This window comes from Salvelinus alpinus, chromosome 4, assembly GCF_045679555.1.
Source record: "Salvelinus alpinus chromosome 4, SLU_Salpinus.1, whole genome shotgun sequence".
Classification (NCBI taxonomy): Eukaryota; Metazoa; Chordata; class Actinopteri; order Salmoniformes; family Salmonidae; genus Salvelinus; species Salvelinus alpinus.
Window position 1 is genome coordinate 61,191,967 of NC_092089.1, and position 13,400 is coordinate 61,205,366.

Sequence of the window (13,400 nt, forward strand, 5' to 3'; positions counted from 1 at the left end):
AAGAGGGAGCAATAGCTCAAATAGAGTAGTGATAATGATACATTTTTATAGTGCTTTTCCAAGTCCTTTACAAGGGCTTTACATTTTAGCATTCAGGAAGTAAGCCAGAAGAAAAACAAGGAATCCCATACAATGTATCCTCATGCCTTAGTCCTTATCTAGACTTGTTCATCATACTAGCAGAGCATACATAGTTTGAGGAAAGATCACATAATGAGCCACCAAAGCTATCTAGTTTATCTGTATGGCTCTGGTAATATTTAAAGAGAGTGGACAACATAATGAAATGTGAGATAGAGATTTTCCTTTGACTCTTTCAGGTTACTTCAAGCTGGAGAGCCCTATGCTGCAGAGCCGTCTTCAACAGTACAAGAAGTCTCAGGAGACTTCTCAGGCAGCCCTGCTGCAGCAACATGTATGTACAGTATCTATTGGGGTTGGGCTATATTACGATAGCATCGTCTATCGACGATGATTGACAGCCATCGTCGATGGTTTAACCTATTTGAACTTGACAGAGTGGAGAGAGAATTCCACCCATATTGTTTCTCTCTCTCATGTCGGATGCATGGACCTTATAGCCTAAACCGAATTTCTTTATAAAGGACACTCCTTAACTATCTTATGTCTAGCTCTAGAATTTTTGGGCTATACTCCCTTCTTTCTCCATACGATAATAATACTACTTTGGGCAAGACTAGCCTACACTTTCATCGTTTTATGCATGCGTGGCTTTCTCCCGATCAAACAACGAATGAATCTAATGGACTTCCATCTCATAAATGTATTTGAATAGCCTAAAAACTTAAGGTAGCCAGGGGACTAATAATGAGAGAGAACAATCTGTATCAATAGTCTATAGAAAAATCGAATGACGAGTTCAATCAAGTTTAAGCTTATTAAGAAATAAATTACCTGTGCAGGCCGGAAAAATCCCCCCATGCGAGCATAGCCACGGGAAGTAGTTTGGGGGTGCTGCAAATTATTATTATTATTATTTATTTATTTATTTATTATTATTTTTTTCAGGTGGCACAGCAGCACCCTACTTCCTATGGCTATGCATAGTTATGAACAGTAGCCTATTTCCAAAGATTTGAATAGCCTAAGAAAGAATTGTCCTATAGTTGCCACTTTCAAAAAGAACAAGAATAAAAGTCTGAATCTATAGGCTTGGGCATATGCTATTCTCAATCACATCTTTATGAGAGATAGAACAAACCATAGGCCTTTTAAGAAAGGAGGATGATGCAAATAAAGCAATTATTAACCAGTTCTGAAGACTGCCTCTATCCAGCCCATGATTTATAACCTAACTCACTACGGTATAGACTGTCACTCCATCGTGTGCGCCCCACCCACCCCCACACACACCTACCTGGCCATGCTGAAGCTCCATCAGAAATATACAAAAATATTTGCCTCCACTTAGCCTCTGACCAGGCTTTCAACAGGATTATTTTTCATGAAGTTGTAGCATGCAAGTTTGTTTTAATTAACTTTTTCAATAAAATGTTTTTGGGGTTGGCCAATAGGGGCCGATACCATCATATATCACAATGTTTTACTAGTACATCATCAAGATAGGACAAAGCTTGACATCGCCCAACACTAGTATATAAAAAATAATAAAAATGCAATTTAGTAGACGCTTTTTTCCAAAGTGAGAGTCATGCGTGCATACATATTCGCGGTCCATTGGGAATCGTTCCCACAATCCTTTACTCATTCACCCACATTAGATTTATAATGTCGTTTTCAGCCATGATTATCAGAACTCTTCCAGTGGAAAAAGTTGTTATTTTCTTTATTGGCTCCAGTTGCCCTGTGGTTGTGGAAAATATTTGCATTTGGTCACCAAGTTTCAAGGCAATCACGTTGGTCTCGTCTCGGTGTTCGTCAGATGTTCGTTACTGTTGTTTGTGACCGTCTGTTAAAAAAATTAAAGGTAGGAGACTGATGAATCCGATTACCTCTGGATTTAAATTAGGAGAATCTATCTGACCGTTTAACATCTGCGTTTATCAAAACAAAGAATTCCTCCTCATCGACTCATCTATATAAATAGTCTCATCTAAATAGTGTATCATTCCTGCTTATCCGTTCTAGACCAAATAGTGCGTCTTATGACTAGGCCTATTGATTTGATGTCAGAGGTATGCCATTCCGAGAAGTAATGCCAGTTAAGATTCCGGTCATTCCGACGGGACCAGAGGACAAGGCAGCAGATGGGAACCCCGTTCTGTCCCATCTCTGATTCCCTCCAGAGGACACACAGTGTCCTTGTGTTTTATTCAATAGCATCCAGCCGTTTGTTATCATCTCGTGACAATTATTCCTATACTCAATTAGCATTAGCATTAGCAGTCCTGTATTATTTCATAAACGTGTCTGTCTCATGAATCCTGATGTCTGGTGTTCTATCTCTTATGTTATGCTCTGTGTTTCTGTCTCAGGGCTTCGGCCACTTATCTGGGGTCAAGTCCAATCTCAGTCCGTTTGTCAAGGCAACAGAGTACTCCTCTTCCAGTGATGAAGTCGGGAGTAGTGACGATGAGGAGAAAACCAGGTGGGTTCACATAGGGCTGTGGCGGTCATGACATTTTGTCAGCCGGTAACTGTCATCCACATAAGGGCCGGTCTCACGGTAATTGACGGTTAATTAACATCTCCAGGCTTCCATGCATGGCCTACAAGCCAATGATGCAGACATTTGGAACATCTACATTTTAAAAAGTAAAAAAATAATCAATTTAATATACCCTACACCATCACAATGAACCCATTATTTATTTTAGGCCGGTCTAAAGAAACATTATGATATGAAGAAATTGTAGCCTAATTCAGAAGAACAGAATAGCTTCAGAGTTGTCCTTATGTTAGGCTCTGATCTGGCTGTGCCATACACTAGTTCATTTGCAGACAAGATTTTCTTATACTTCCAGTGGCATTATTTTATGTTATTTAATAGAAAGAAGAATACAATTGAACATAGCTGAATAAAATAGAAAGTATATTTTTCCTAAACGATTTCCATGAGAGTGCGCAGACATGCGGCTATTCTGTGTTGAGCAGTTAACAAAGTGATCAATTGAAATGCTTAATTTAGAGTTATTTATACAACTTTAGTTGTGATACAAACCTTAGGCTATAACTTTTGATTTCTAATACATTCTAAGGATGCATGATGCGACTAATGATGATTTGAAAAAGGTTGCATGAAAGGCATGCGCTTTGCTCTGTTTTTTTGGGAGGCTGCACACACTTCCTCTGTCTCTCATTCACAATTTGACAAGCACTTGGTAATGTTCTCACCCATCAGACTATTCTCTATTTAATCTATCACAAATACTAAATAATATATGTGTAAAATTAGTTTTGATTCAGAACGGGCTGTTATCGGAACAGGGGCAGGGGAAAAAACATGTCACAGTATGCACTTAAATAGCGAATGGAGGACACTTTTCCCGCAGTACATGCCAGCCAGGTAGGCTACTCCGGTTGTAAAGTGAAGCAATGTGCTTAATATTAGGAAAGTTGAGAAAGAAATATAGTAGGCCTAGCCTATAGAAAGCTGATGGGATCCTCCTCTCTTTAACAAAGGCCATCAAAACTCAGTTCTCATGCAATTGCATAGCAAAGCCTATAGAAATGTTGCACAACATGGGCTTATAGGAACACTTATTTCATTCCATGCATCAACCAGCTATGAGGAGCTGGCTCTCGCTGCGCAACAGGTGATCCCATTCCGCTAAACTCTAAATGCCCGGGCCCTCATGAAGTGTTTGATTTTTGATTGCATTTGCATTGATGTCAGTTTAATTAGAGGGACAACAGAGGCGATAGGAAGTTTGGTAGGCTACTATTGACCATCAGTGGCATCAAAACGCAGTTTTGGAGAAGCCTAGTTACCGTGACTCGACGATCACATGGAATTTGACTGCGGTTATGACTCGTGACTGCCGGTGTGGCGGTAATACGGTCACCGCAACAGCCCTAGGTTCACCTGGATTGATTGATCGATTTATTTATTTATACTTATACAGCCATAAACAAGCAGTATACAGTATAACCTCACCAGCGCTCACTGACTAACATACTAGTAGAGCAGCAGGCAGCCTAGCGGTTAAGAGCGTTGGGCCAGTAAACGCAAGGTCGCGTATTAAAATCCCTGAGCCAACTAGGTGAAAAATCTGTCGATGTGCCCTTGAGCAAGGCACTTAACCCTAATTGCTCCTGTAAATTGCTCTGGATAAGAGTGTCTGCTAAATGAATAAAATGTACTAAGGTTGAGTAAAATGTTTTGTTAAACGTTGTGTGAGCCTCCTCTCTCTGACTGCTGTTGTATGTGTTTCTCCAGGTCTCCATTGAGTAATGGGAAGGGCAAGTTCTTCCGAGGAGCCCCCGATGGGATTGTCCTGCAGCCCCATCATAATCTCAACCAGACCCCGGTATACATACACACCCTTCTGTCTACACACACACCCACATCCATACAGTACTACCTATAGGACATTTTGTGTAAAAGTACACTCACTTATTAGCTTTGAGAGCTTAGCTTCTCTCACTTTATTTATATTTATTCTGCACTTGATGAAAACTCATAACAAATAAGTTTCAAACTCTTAACATTGAACGGGATGATGTTCCATGCTTTCCATCGATATTTTAGTCAGATAACAGATGGTGGTGTCCATTGTCTTCAGGTTCATTCCACAGAGTCAGCTTCATTAAATCAGTCTAATAGGTTGCTTAACATGGCTTTCCTGAACTGCTGATTTGGAAATTGGGTCATAGTCAGAGTTCAGGCTTGTTGTAACAGTGTAGATGCAGTGTGAAATCTCGTTACTTACTCACACAGGCAGCAGCATGCATTGACCCAAATGGTACCCTACTCCCTGGCTTATAAAGTTCACTATTTTTGACCAGAGCCATATAGACCCTGGTCAAAACTAGTGTTCGATATAGGGAATAGGGAGCCACTTGAGCTCAGCCGTGTCCCCGGTCCTGCGTGAGTCATTTGCATGACAAACACTAGAGGGCACTTTGTGCATACGAACTAAAACATGGAGCAGAGCAGAGCCCACTGATGCCGTTCTCCCACAGGCCCCTCAGAGCCTCCTCCTCCACCTCCAGTGATGAATGCAATGACACTTGGCATAGTGTAAGCAGGGCCTGATATCCTTGTTTAACTCACCCACTTTTAAAAAAACAGTCATTGGAGACTTAGTGTCATGAAAACCTAAACAATGCCTTCCTGCCATAAGACAGCGTTAGCATTGGCGTGTGTGTAGATGCCGCAGCCTGTTCCTCCACACAGTGTTGTTGTGACACAGGGAGTACAGAGTGACAGACGGGCAGTAGTAACCAGGGATTATGCCGCTGTTCTGCTGTGTGTCTCTTCTCTAAGCAGAGCAGCGTGGCATCAGGCCTTAATAGTGGCCAGCCACTACACAGGCCCATGGCTGTAGGATCAGAATGCAATGAGAATTACCTTCTCCCTGATCTTCTGCAGAAGAGCCCGGCCCATGAGCCCCTGGGGCAGCACGGACTGCATGACGTCATCTTCCCCCAGTCTCCGAGCGGACGAGGACCGCACTTTGATGTGAGTTCTCTAGAGGTCATAAAATGTTTAAAGGCCCAGCGCAGTCACAATTCTGTTTTTCCTGTGTTTTGTACAACAGCTGAAGAAACTAACACTGTAAAAGTGTGAAAAAAATGTAGCAGTGTTATTTCCTAATAGTTGCTGCTTGAAAATACAATCTACATAGGACGTTCTAATCAGCCTATTTTCATGGCCTGTTTGCATGTGCGGGATTTCGGTTTACATGGTAGCATCACCAGACGGTACATTGGTTAATAGACCAATAACAAAGAGAGTTCCAAACCTCTCTGCCAATAACAGCTAGTTTTATATTTTCATCTCCCCACTGAAGACCACTCCCAGACAGTCCTAGCAAAATTCTTGCTTGAGAATTTTGTTCTTGCTAAAAAGCCACTTTTGTCAATTTTAATGGAAAACTATTACAGTAATATGCATAATTGTTACCCAGAAATGATTTGATATTGATATATGTGCCTTTAAGAATATGGGACTTTAAGAGTAATACGTTATAGAGTGCAGTGGTTGGATCACTGAATTTGTATTTGATGTGAGTTTATCTTTCTCCACTAGGGGGAGCTGAAGTAGCAGTTTTAGACTCGCACTCCCCCTTCCATCTCAAGATTGATATCAAGCCTACTGGAAGTCTTTGATTTATTGTTGTTGATGTTGTTTCATTTATATGAATTATGATTTTGGATGCCTTTTGCAGAAGCCTGTAAACAGTCCTCCAGGGAAAAGCATCTCATCCTCCTCCTCCTCCTTCACTCCCTTCATTGACCCCAGGCTGCTGCAGATCTCTCCCCCTCAGAGCCCAGTGGGCTACAGTCCCAGTGAGTGCCAACATATACACACTGATACACACACACACACATTTTGTATACACACACACACACACACACACTATGCTACAACGGAAATGCCCCATAGACATTCTAGCACTGCAGTAAATCACTGCATGCTAGGGTGGTCTCTAAACAGCATGCTTTGGTCTATAAAAAGGACTATCTTATCATAAATCTCATTCAATGTATGTTTATATGTTAGTGTATTGTAAAATAAGAGGGGACAGAGGGGAGGGATTCGCTCACATATGTTTTTTCTCCTGTACATGTTTACAGTAATTAGCATAAGATCAGATGCCTGACATCAAAATGACGTCCCGTGGTTGTTAATACGAGTATTGGTTGTGCTTTTCCCCTCCAGCGAGTGGCAAGCCGCTCGCTAATCAGGAGCCAATCAGGAGAGAGGGGCACAGGAAGGGCTCCGTGGTTAACGTGAACCCCACCAACATCAGACCGCAGAGCGACACCCCCGAGATCCGCAAGTACAAGAAGAAGTTCAACACCGAGATCCTCTGCGCTGGACTGTGGGGTACGCAACAGTTAAACACTCGACCCCTAGCCCTTATCCCCTAGAAAGGCACCTTTATAATAACATTGAGATCGACACCCAATCTGATCCTAACCTGCCATCCCCTAGACACTTACTGTGTTGATCTGAAAGGATTGGATATGTATTACTGTGATATGGTAGTAGCTCTACCTTACAATACTGTCTAAAGCAGTGGTTCCCAACCTTTTTTGAACCGTGGCACACCCCACACCAAAGATGTCCCTATTAATAATGTATTTAGTGGTAATGACCTCCATCATCTATTTCCATGTGTAGCAAGTGAAGTGGAAGATTTCTAAACAATGCCAAATGGAATAGAAATGAAGGAATTAAGTTGGCTAAATGAAAAGGAGTAGGCTACAATGATCAACCAACAGGTAGCCTGTTGTTTCATATGAATGGAGTTGTAGACGAGGACGCGGCAAAATAGCCTCAATTAACCTTGCTACTTTAGCTAGCTAGCTGGCTAACCTAGCTGGCTACTGTAGCTAGCTAGCTTCTTTAAAAACGATTTGATGCAGTCAAAATAGGAACTACCAGATGGTATGATAGATAACCTATGGCAGCAACAAGTTTGTCTAATTAGCATGAGTCGGTTTGGCTACATTCTCTCACTCTCTCTCCCTCCCTCCATACCACACACATAGACTGTCACATACACCGGCCTCTGCTCTTCTCTTGCCCCTCCCCCACCATTCTGCTTAAACAAGCAGAGCACAAAGCACCGGCTCTCTCTCGAGTCACTCCAGCAAGTTTCCATTAAAGTTTAGATAAATAAAAATGTAAACGTGTATTTTGACTATCCGGATATCCGAAAAATGTTAATAATGTTTTTCGAAATAGTGAAATCATTTAAAATGCCCATCCCTAGTTTGTTGCTGAGGCTTGTGATGTTGAGGCCTAACGCAGGGGTATGGTGTGTTGGTCCAGGTGTTAACCTACTGGTGGGGACAGAGAATGGTCTGTGGCTGCTGGACAGGAGCGGTCAGGGGAAGGTCTACTCTCTGATCAGCAGGAGACGCTTCCAACAGATGGACGTTCTGGAGGGCCTCAATGTGCTCATCACCATCTCAGGTAATTACACTAGTTACAGTAGTGCCACACACAAGTATATACAGTACATCTGTCACACACACAGATAAACATACACACACACACACAGATAGGCACACCCGTACACACAAATAGTCAGTCTTGGAATGTTTTTTGCACCTACTTTTGCAGCCAATTCTCTAGTCTTCTAAACCCCATTACTGTACCCTCTCTGTCAGGTAAGAAGAACAAGCTGAGGTTGTACTACCTGTCGTGGCTACGGAACAAGATCCTACGGAACGACCCAGAGGTGGAGAAAAGGCAGGGCTGGACCTCAGTAGGAGACCTGGAAGGATGTGTGCACTACAAAGTCGGTGAGTATACATTACCTGGCCTTAGATCATGAACGTGTTACGAAACCAATATCTAGCTTACGGATATTGTTGCACTCGCTTTGTCTAGGCGTCGTAGGCCTAGTTACATGGTCTGTAACCTGAATGAATGTGTGCATTTACAGTATATCACAAAAGTGAGTACACCCCTCACATTTTTGTAAATATTTGAGTATATCTTTTCATGTGACAACACTGAAGAAATGACACTTTGCTACAATGTAAAGTAGTGAGTGTACAGCTTGTATAACAGTGTAAATTTGCTGTCCCCTCAAAATAACTCACACAGCCATTAATGTCTAAACCGCTAGCAACAAAAGTGAGTACACCCCTAAGTGAAAATGTCCAAATTGGGCCCAAAGTGTCAATATTTTGTGTGGCCACCATCATTTTCCAGCACTGCCTTAACCCTCTTGGGCATGGAGTTCATCAGAGCTTCACATGTTGCCACTGGAGTCCTCTTCCACTCCTCCATGACGACATCACGGAGCTGGTGGATGTTAGAGACCTCCACCTTCCGTTTGAGGATGCCCCACAGATGCTCAATACGGTTTAGGTCTGGAGACATGCTTGGCCAGTCCATAACCTTTACCCTCAGCTTCTTTAGCAAGACAGAGGTCGTCTTGGAGCTGTGTTTGGGGTCGTTATCATGTTGGAATACTGCCCTGCGGCCCAGTCTCCGAAGGGAGGGGATCATGCTCTGCTTCAGTATGTCACAGTACATGTTGGCATTCATGGTTCCCTCAATGAACTGTAACTCCCCAGTGCCGGCAGCACTCATGCAGCCCCAGAGCATGACACTCCCACCACCATGCTTGACTGTAGGCAAGACACACTTGTCTTTGTACTCCTCACCTGGTTGCCGCCACACGCTTGACACCATCTGAACCAAATAAGTTTATCTTGGTCTCATCAGACCACAGGACATTGTTCCAGTAATCCATGTCCTTAGTCTGCTTGTCTTCAGCAAACTGTTTGCGGGCTTTCTTGTGCATCATCTTTAGAAGAGGCTTCCTTCTGGGACGACAGCCATGCAGACCAATTTGATGCAGTGTACGGCGTATGGTCTGAGCACTGACAGGCTGACCCCCCACCCCTTCAACCTCTGCAGCAATGCTGGCAGCACTCATACGTCTATTTCCCAAAGACAACCTCTGGATATGACGCTGAGCACGTGCACTCAACTTCTTTGGTCGACCATGGCGAGGCCTGTTCTGAGTGGAACCTGTCCAGTTAAACCGCTGTATGGTCTTGGCCACCGTGCTGCAGCTCAGTTCCAGGGTCTTGGCAATCTTCTTATAGGCCAGGCCATCTTTATGTAGAGCAACAATTCTTTTTTTCAGATCCTCAGAGAGTTCTTTGCCATGAGGTGCCATGTTGAACTTCCAGTGACCAGTCAGTATGAGGGAGTGTGAGAGCGATGACACCAAATTTAACACACCTGCTCCCCATTCACACCTGAGACCTTGTAACACTAACGAGTCACATAACACCGGGGAGGGAAAATGGCTAATTGGGCCCAATTTGGACATTTTCACTTAGGGGTGTACTCACTTTTGTTGCCAGCGGTTTAGACATTAATGGCTGTGTGTTGAGTTATTTTGAGGGGACAGCAAATTTACACTGTTATACAAGCCGTACACTCACTACTTTACATTGTAGCAGAGTGTCATTTCTTCAGTGTTGTCACATGAAAAGATATACTTAAATATTTACAAAAATGTGAGGGGTGTACTCACTTTTGTGATATACTGTATATGAGAAATCAGCATATGCACCTAGGTGTTGAGTGTACATGTGCCCAAGGAGACAGCAACCTTGCCTTGGTCCAGGGTCAGCTCTGTCTCTATTGACCTCTTGGTCGGCCTGTCCAAGCTGATTCTCATTTGTTCAGATGGTGACGAAACATAAATATGTACAAATAGGAAAAATACCAAAGGCATGCCCGAACTAAAGACTCAAAAACAAACGAAAGGCCTCATGGCTACCAAACAAAACCAGCAGGCTCACGGCTTGTAAGATGGGACACTGACTGACTATACCATTAATTGGCTGAACCTGATGTGCTTGTCAAGCCTTGGCTCAGCATCGAGACACGGTTGCTGCCACCTGGGGATGGAGGGTGGAAGTATCTATGTCCTAACACTAACCCCCCCCCCCCCCATATCATAACAATAGCGTCACGACTGATGTGTTGGATCAATCTTTCATTGTATTGCATGACAGGCCTATATGAGTGATGTTAAACACTGTAGACATATCACTGCTTACCAAAGGTTTTTGTGTTGTTGTATACAGAAAGCAATGAGTATAATACAAGCAAAAAACTATTTCAAGATGATTTGATCTATTCTCTGAGTATCTGACTCCATTAGAGCACAATAGGTCAGTGTGTGAGACTGTGGGTGCATGTGAACTGGGTGTGAGGGAGTGATCGTGTGTCACGGTGTAGTGCTAGTGCTGAGCTCAAGAGATGTGAGCCTCTCTTTCCTGCGACTCTTCCTGAGGTTAGTAAGAGTGTTGACAGAGTGAGGACAGCTCAGGGACTCCAACCAAGGAAGGATGTGATGTCATAGTGAAGCACACACTGTCCTTCCCAGCACTCCCCTCTGTATTGTTTCTCATAGTCAGAGGCATGCTGCTATTGCCTCAGTGAAAGGCAATTGGCTTCCTGCCTTTCAAATCTTAGTTTACACAAGGGTTTCGTCCTAAATGGCACCATATTCCTTACATTGGCCTTGGTCAAAAGTAGTGCACTAAATATGGAATAGGTCGCAATTTGGGGCACAACCAAAAACCTCTTTGTTGAGATTGTCTAGTGATCATTAGTTCAAGACCACTGACACGTAAGTATTACAGACGGATCTAGTGAAAGCCTTTATCTTGTTCTGTTTCCATTATGAGAGAAATCGCTAATCCTAATTGAAATCCCTGCTTTTTTGTTACATGTCATTTCAGTTCGATATGAGAAGATTAAGTTCCTGGTGATTGCCTTGAAGAATGCTGTGGAGGTGTATGCATGGGCTCCCAAGCCTTACCACAAGTTCATGGCTTTCAAGGTGAGAGTCACATCAAATATGTATGGAGGAAAATAAACACATCCACATGAAGAGAGTGGTCGGATATGATATTATTAATGGTGCATCACTACAAGACTACTTTCCACTACCATGGTGCTTACCAATGGAACAGCAAGAGGAACTTGCAGGCTATGCTCAAACCCTACACCCCAACCCAAGCGTTCTGCCACCTCAGGTCTCTTTGCCCTCCCACACCTACGGGAGGGAAGCTCCCGCTCAGCCTAGTCCAAGCTCTTCTCTGTCCTGGCATGCCAATGATGGAAACAGCTTCCCCCTTACTAAAATGTAAAATGTCAACACTACCTTCCAATTGTCTTCTTATGTTCTCTATGGCGATGTCCTTTCATTGTTGCCTGGGTGCCACTCTTTATGGAATTGTCATGACCATGTTTGGCTTGGAGTAGGCATAAGCACAAACGGATCTGGGACCGGGATACTTTCGTTGTGAATCTAGAATGCTCTAATGATAGACAAAGAGAATATGTAATGCTATTAAGGTCACCTTGACAACACTGTCCTAGTTCTGAACTCTCCTCAGAGGCTTGCCCTACTTCTTACACATCTTTCTGGAATGAACCGTTTTAATTATTTCTACTCACTGCAGAGAAACCATAAAAGATATGAAATATACTGACCTTGGTGGTCACCATGGTTTAGCTCTTAGTGTTAGCTCCTGGGTGTACAAAACATTAGGAACACCTGCTCTTTCGATGACACAGAATGACCAGGTTAATCCATGTGAAAGCTATGATCCCTTAAATCCCCTTTAATCACTGTAGATGAAGGGGAGGAGACAGTTTAAAGAAGGATTGAGACAATTGAGACAGGGATTGTGTATGTGTGCCATTCAGATGGTGAATGGGCAAGACAAAATATTGAAATATGGCTTTGAATGGGGTATGGTAGTAGGTGCCAGGCGCACCGTTTTGATTGTGTCACGAATTGCAACGCTGGGTTTTTCACGCTCAACAGTTTCCTGTTTGAATCAAGAATGGTCCACCACCCAAAGGACATCCAGCCAACTTGACACAACTGTGGGAATCATTGGCATCAACATGGGCCAACATCCCTGTGGTGCGCTTTTGACACCTTGTAGAGGCCATGCCCCAATGAATTGAGGATGTTTTGAGGGCAAAAGTTCCTAATGTTTTGTACACTCAGTGTATGTCTTGACCAGGAATAACTATTGGCTCTAGTTATACTGTATACTATAAATATAGTTATACTGTATACTATAAATATAGTTATACTGTATACTATAAATATAGTTATACTGTATACTATAAATATAGTTATACTGTATACTATAAATATAGTGATACTGTATACTCTTCCGAAGTCATTCCTAATGTCTGTCCTTGTTGTGTGTATCCAGTCGTTCGGCTCGCTCCCCCAGAGGCCTCTGTCTGTGGACCTGACGGTGGAGGATGGACAAAGACTCAAGGTCATCTACGGCTCCCTGTTGGGCTTCCACGCCATCGACGTGGACTCGGGGACGCCCTACGACCTCTACTTGCCAACGCACGTGAGTCCTCCACCCCCAACTCATCCTTAACCCCAGCCTCCTCTAAACTCTCCCACGCCCCCTCCACCCTCTCCCCACCCCAGCCTTCTTTCTCCCTCTCAGGGCCATGCAGCCTGGGTCTCTGCCAGACCTCCAGCCTACAGTTTCTGTGTCTCTATTCCATAGCAGATAAGCAGCTCTTCTCCTCTGCACCCACGCCACTCAGCGTGATCTTTTGTTCTGACTCAGAGTTGACGTGGGTAGAAGCTGTTTGCCACCACAGCCAGTTGACTAATGCGGTTGATACAGTATAATATCGACAGGATGGGTTTGTGTTTAAGCCAGGCCTGCTACTGTCAGTATCTGACCTTGTGGCACTTGTCTTTGGAGCAGCA

The 13,400-nt window shown here is 43.4% G+C and overlaps 1 protein-coding gene across 5 annotated transcripts in view; it reads left to right on the forward strand.

Moving 5' to 3' along the window:
- LOC139574055 (mitogen-activated protein kinase kinase kinase kinase 4-like) overlaps nucleotides 1-13,400 on the forward strand; it is a 57,140-nt gene that overhangs the window by 36,092 nt on the left and 7,648 nt on the right. For 3 of the 5 annotated variants that reach the window (XM_071398192.1, XM_071398196.1, XM_071398193.1), the window contains 10 exons: nucleotides 321-415; nucleotides 2,457-2,569; nucleotides 4,361-4,451; nucleotides 5,414-5,605; nucleotides 6,315-6,435; nucleotides 6,809-6,976; nucleotides 7,928-8,071; nucleotides 8,269-8,403; nucleotides 11,380-11,480; nucleotides 12,877-13,026. In XM_071398192.1, the coding sequence (XP_071254293.1) occupies nucleotides 321-415; nucleotides 2,457-2,569; nucleotides 4,361-4,451; nucleotides 5,414-5,605; nucleotides 6,315-6,435; nucleotides 6,809-6,976; nucleotides 7,928-8,071; nucleotides 8,269-8,403; nucleotides 11,380-11,480; nucleotides 12,877-13,026 (1,310 nt within the window). The remainder of the gene's footprint in view (nucleotides 1-320; nucleotides 416-2,456; nucleotides 2,570-4,360; nucleotides 4,452-5,413; nucleotides 5,606-6,314; nucleotides 6,436-6,808; nucleotides 6,977-7,927; nucleotides 8,072-8,268; nucleotides 8,404-11,379; nucleotides 11,481-12,876; nucleotides 13,027-13,400) is intronic. The other 2 variants (XM_071398194.1, XM_071398195.1) reach the window with 2 other exon arrangements.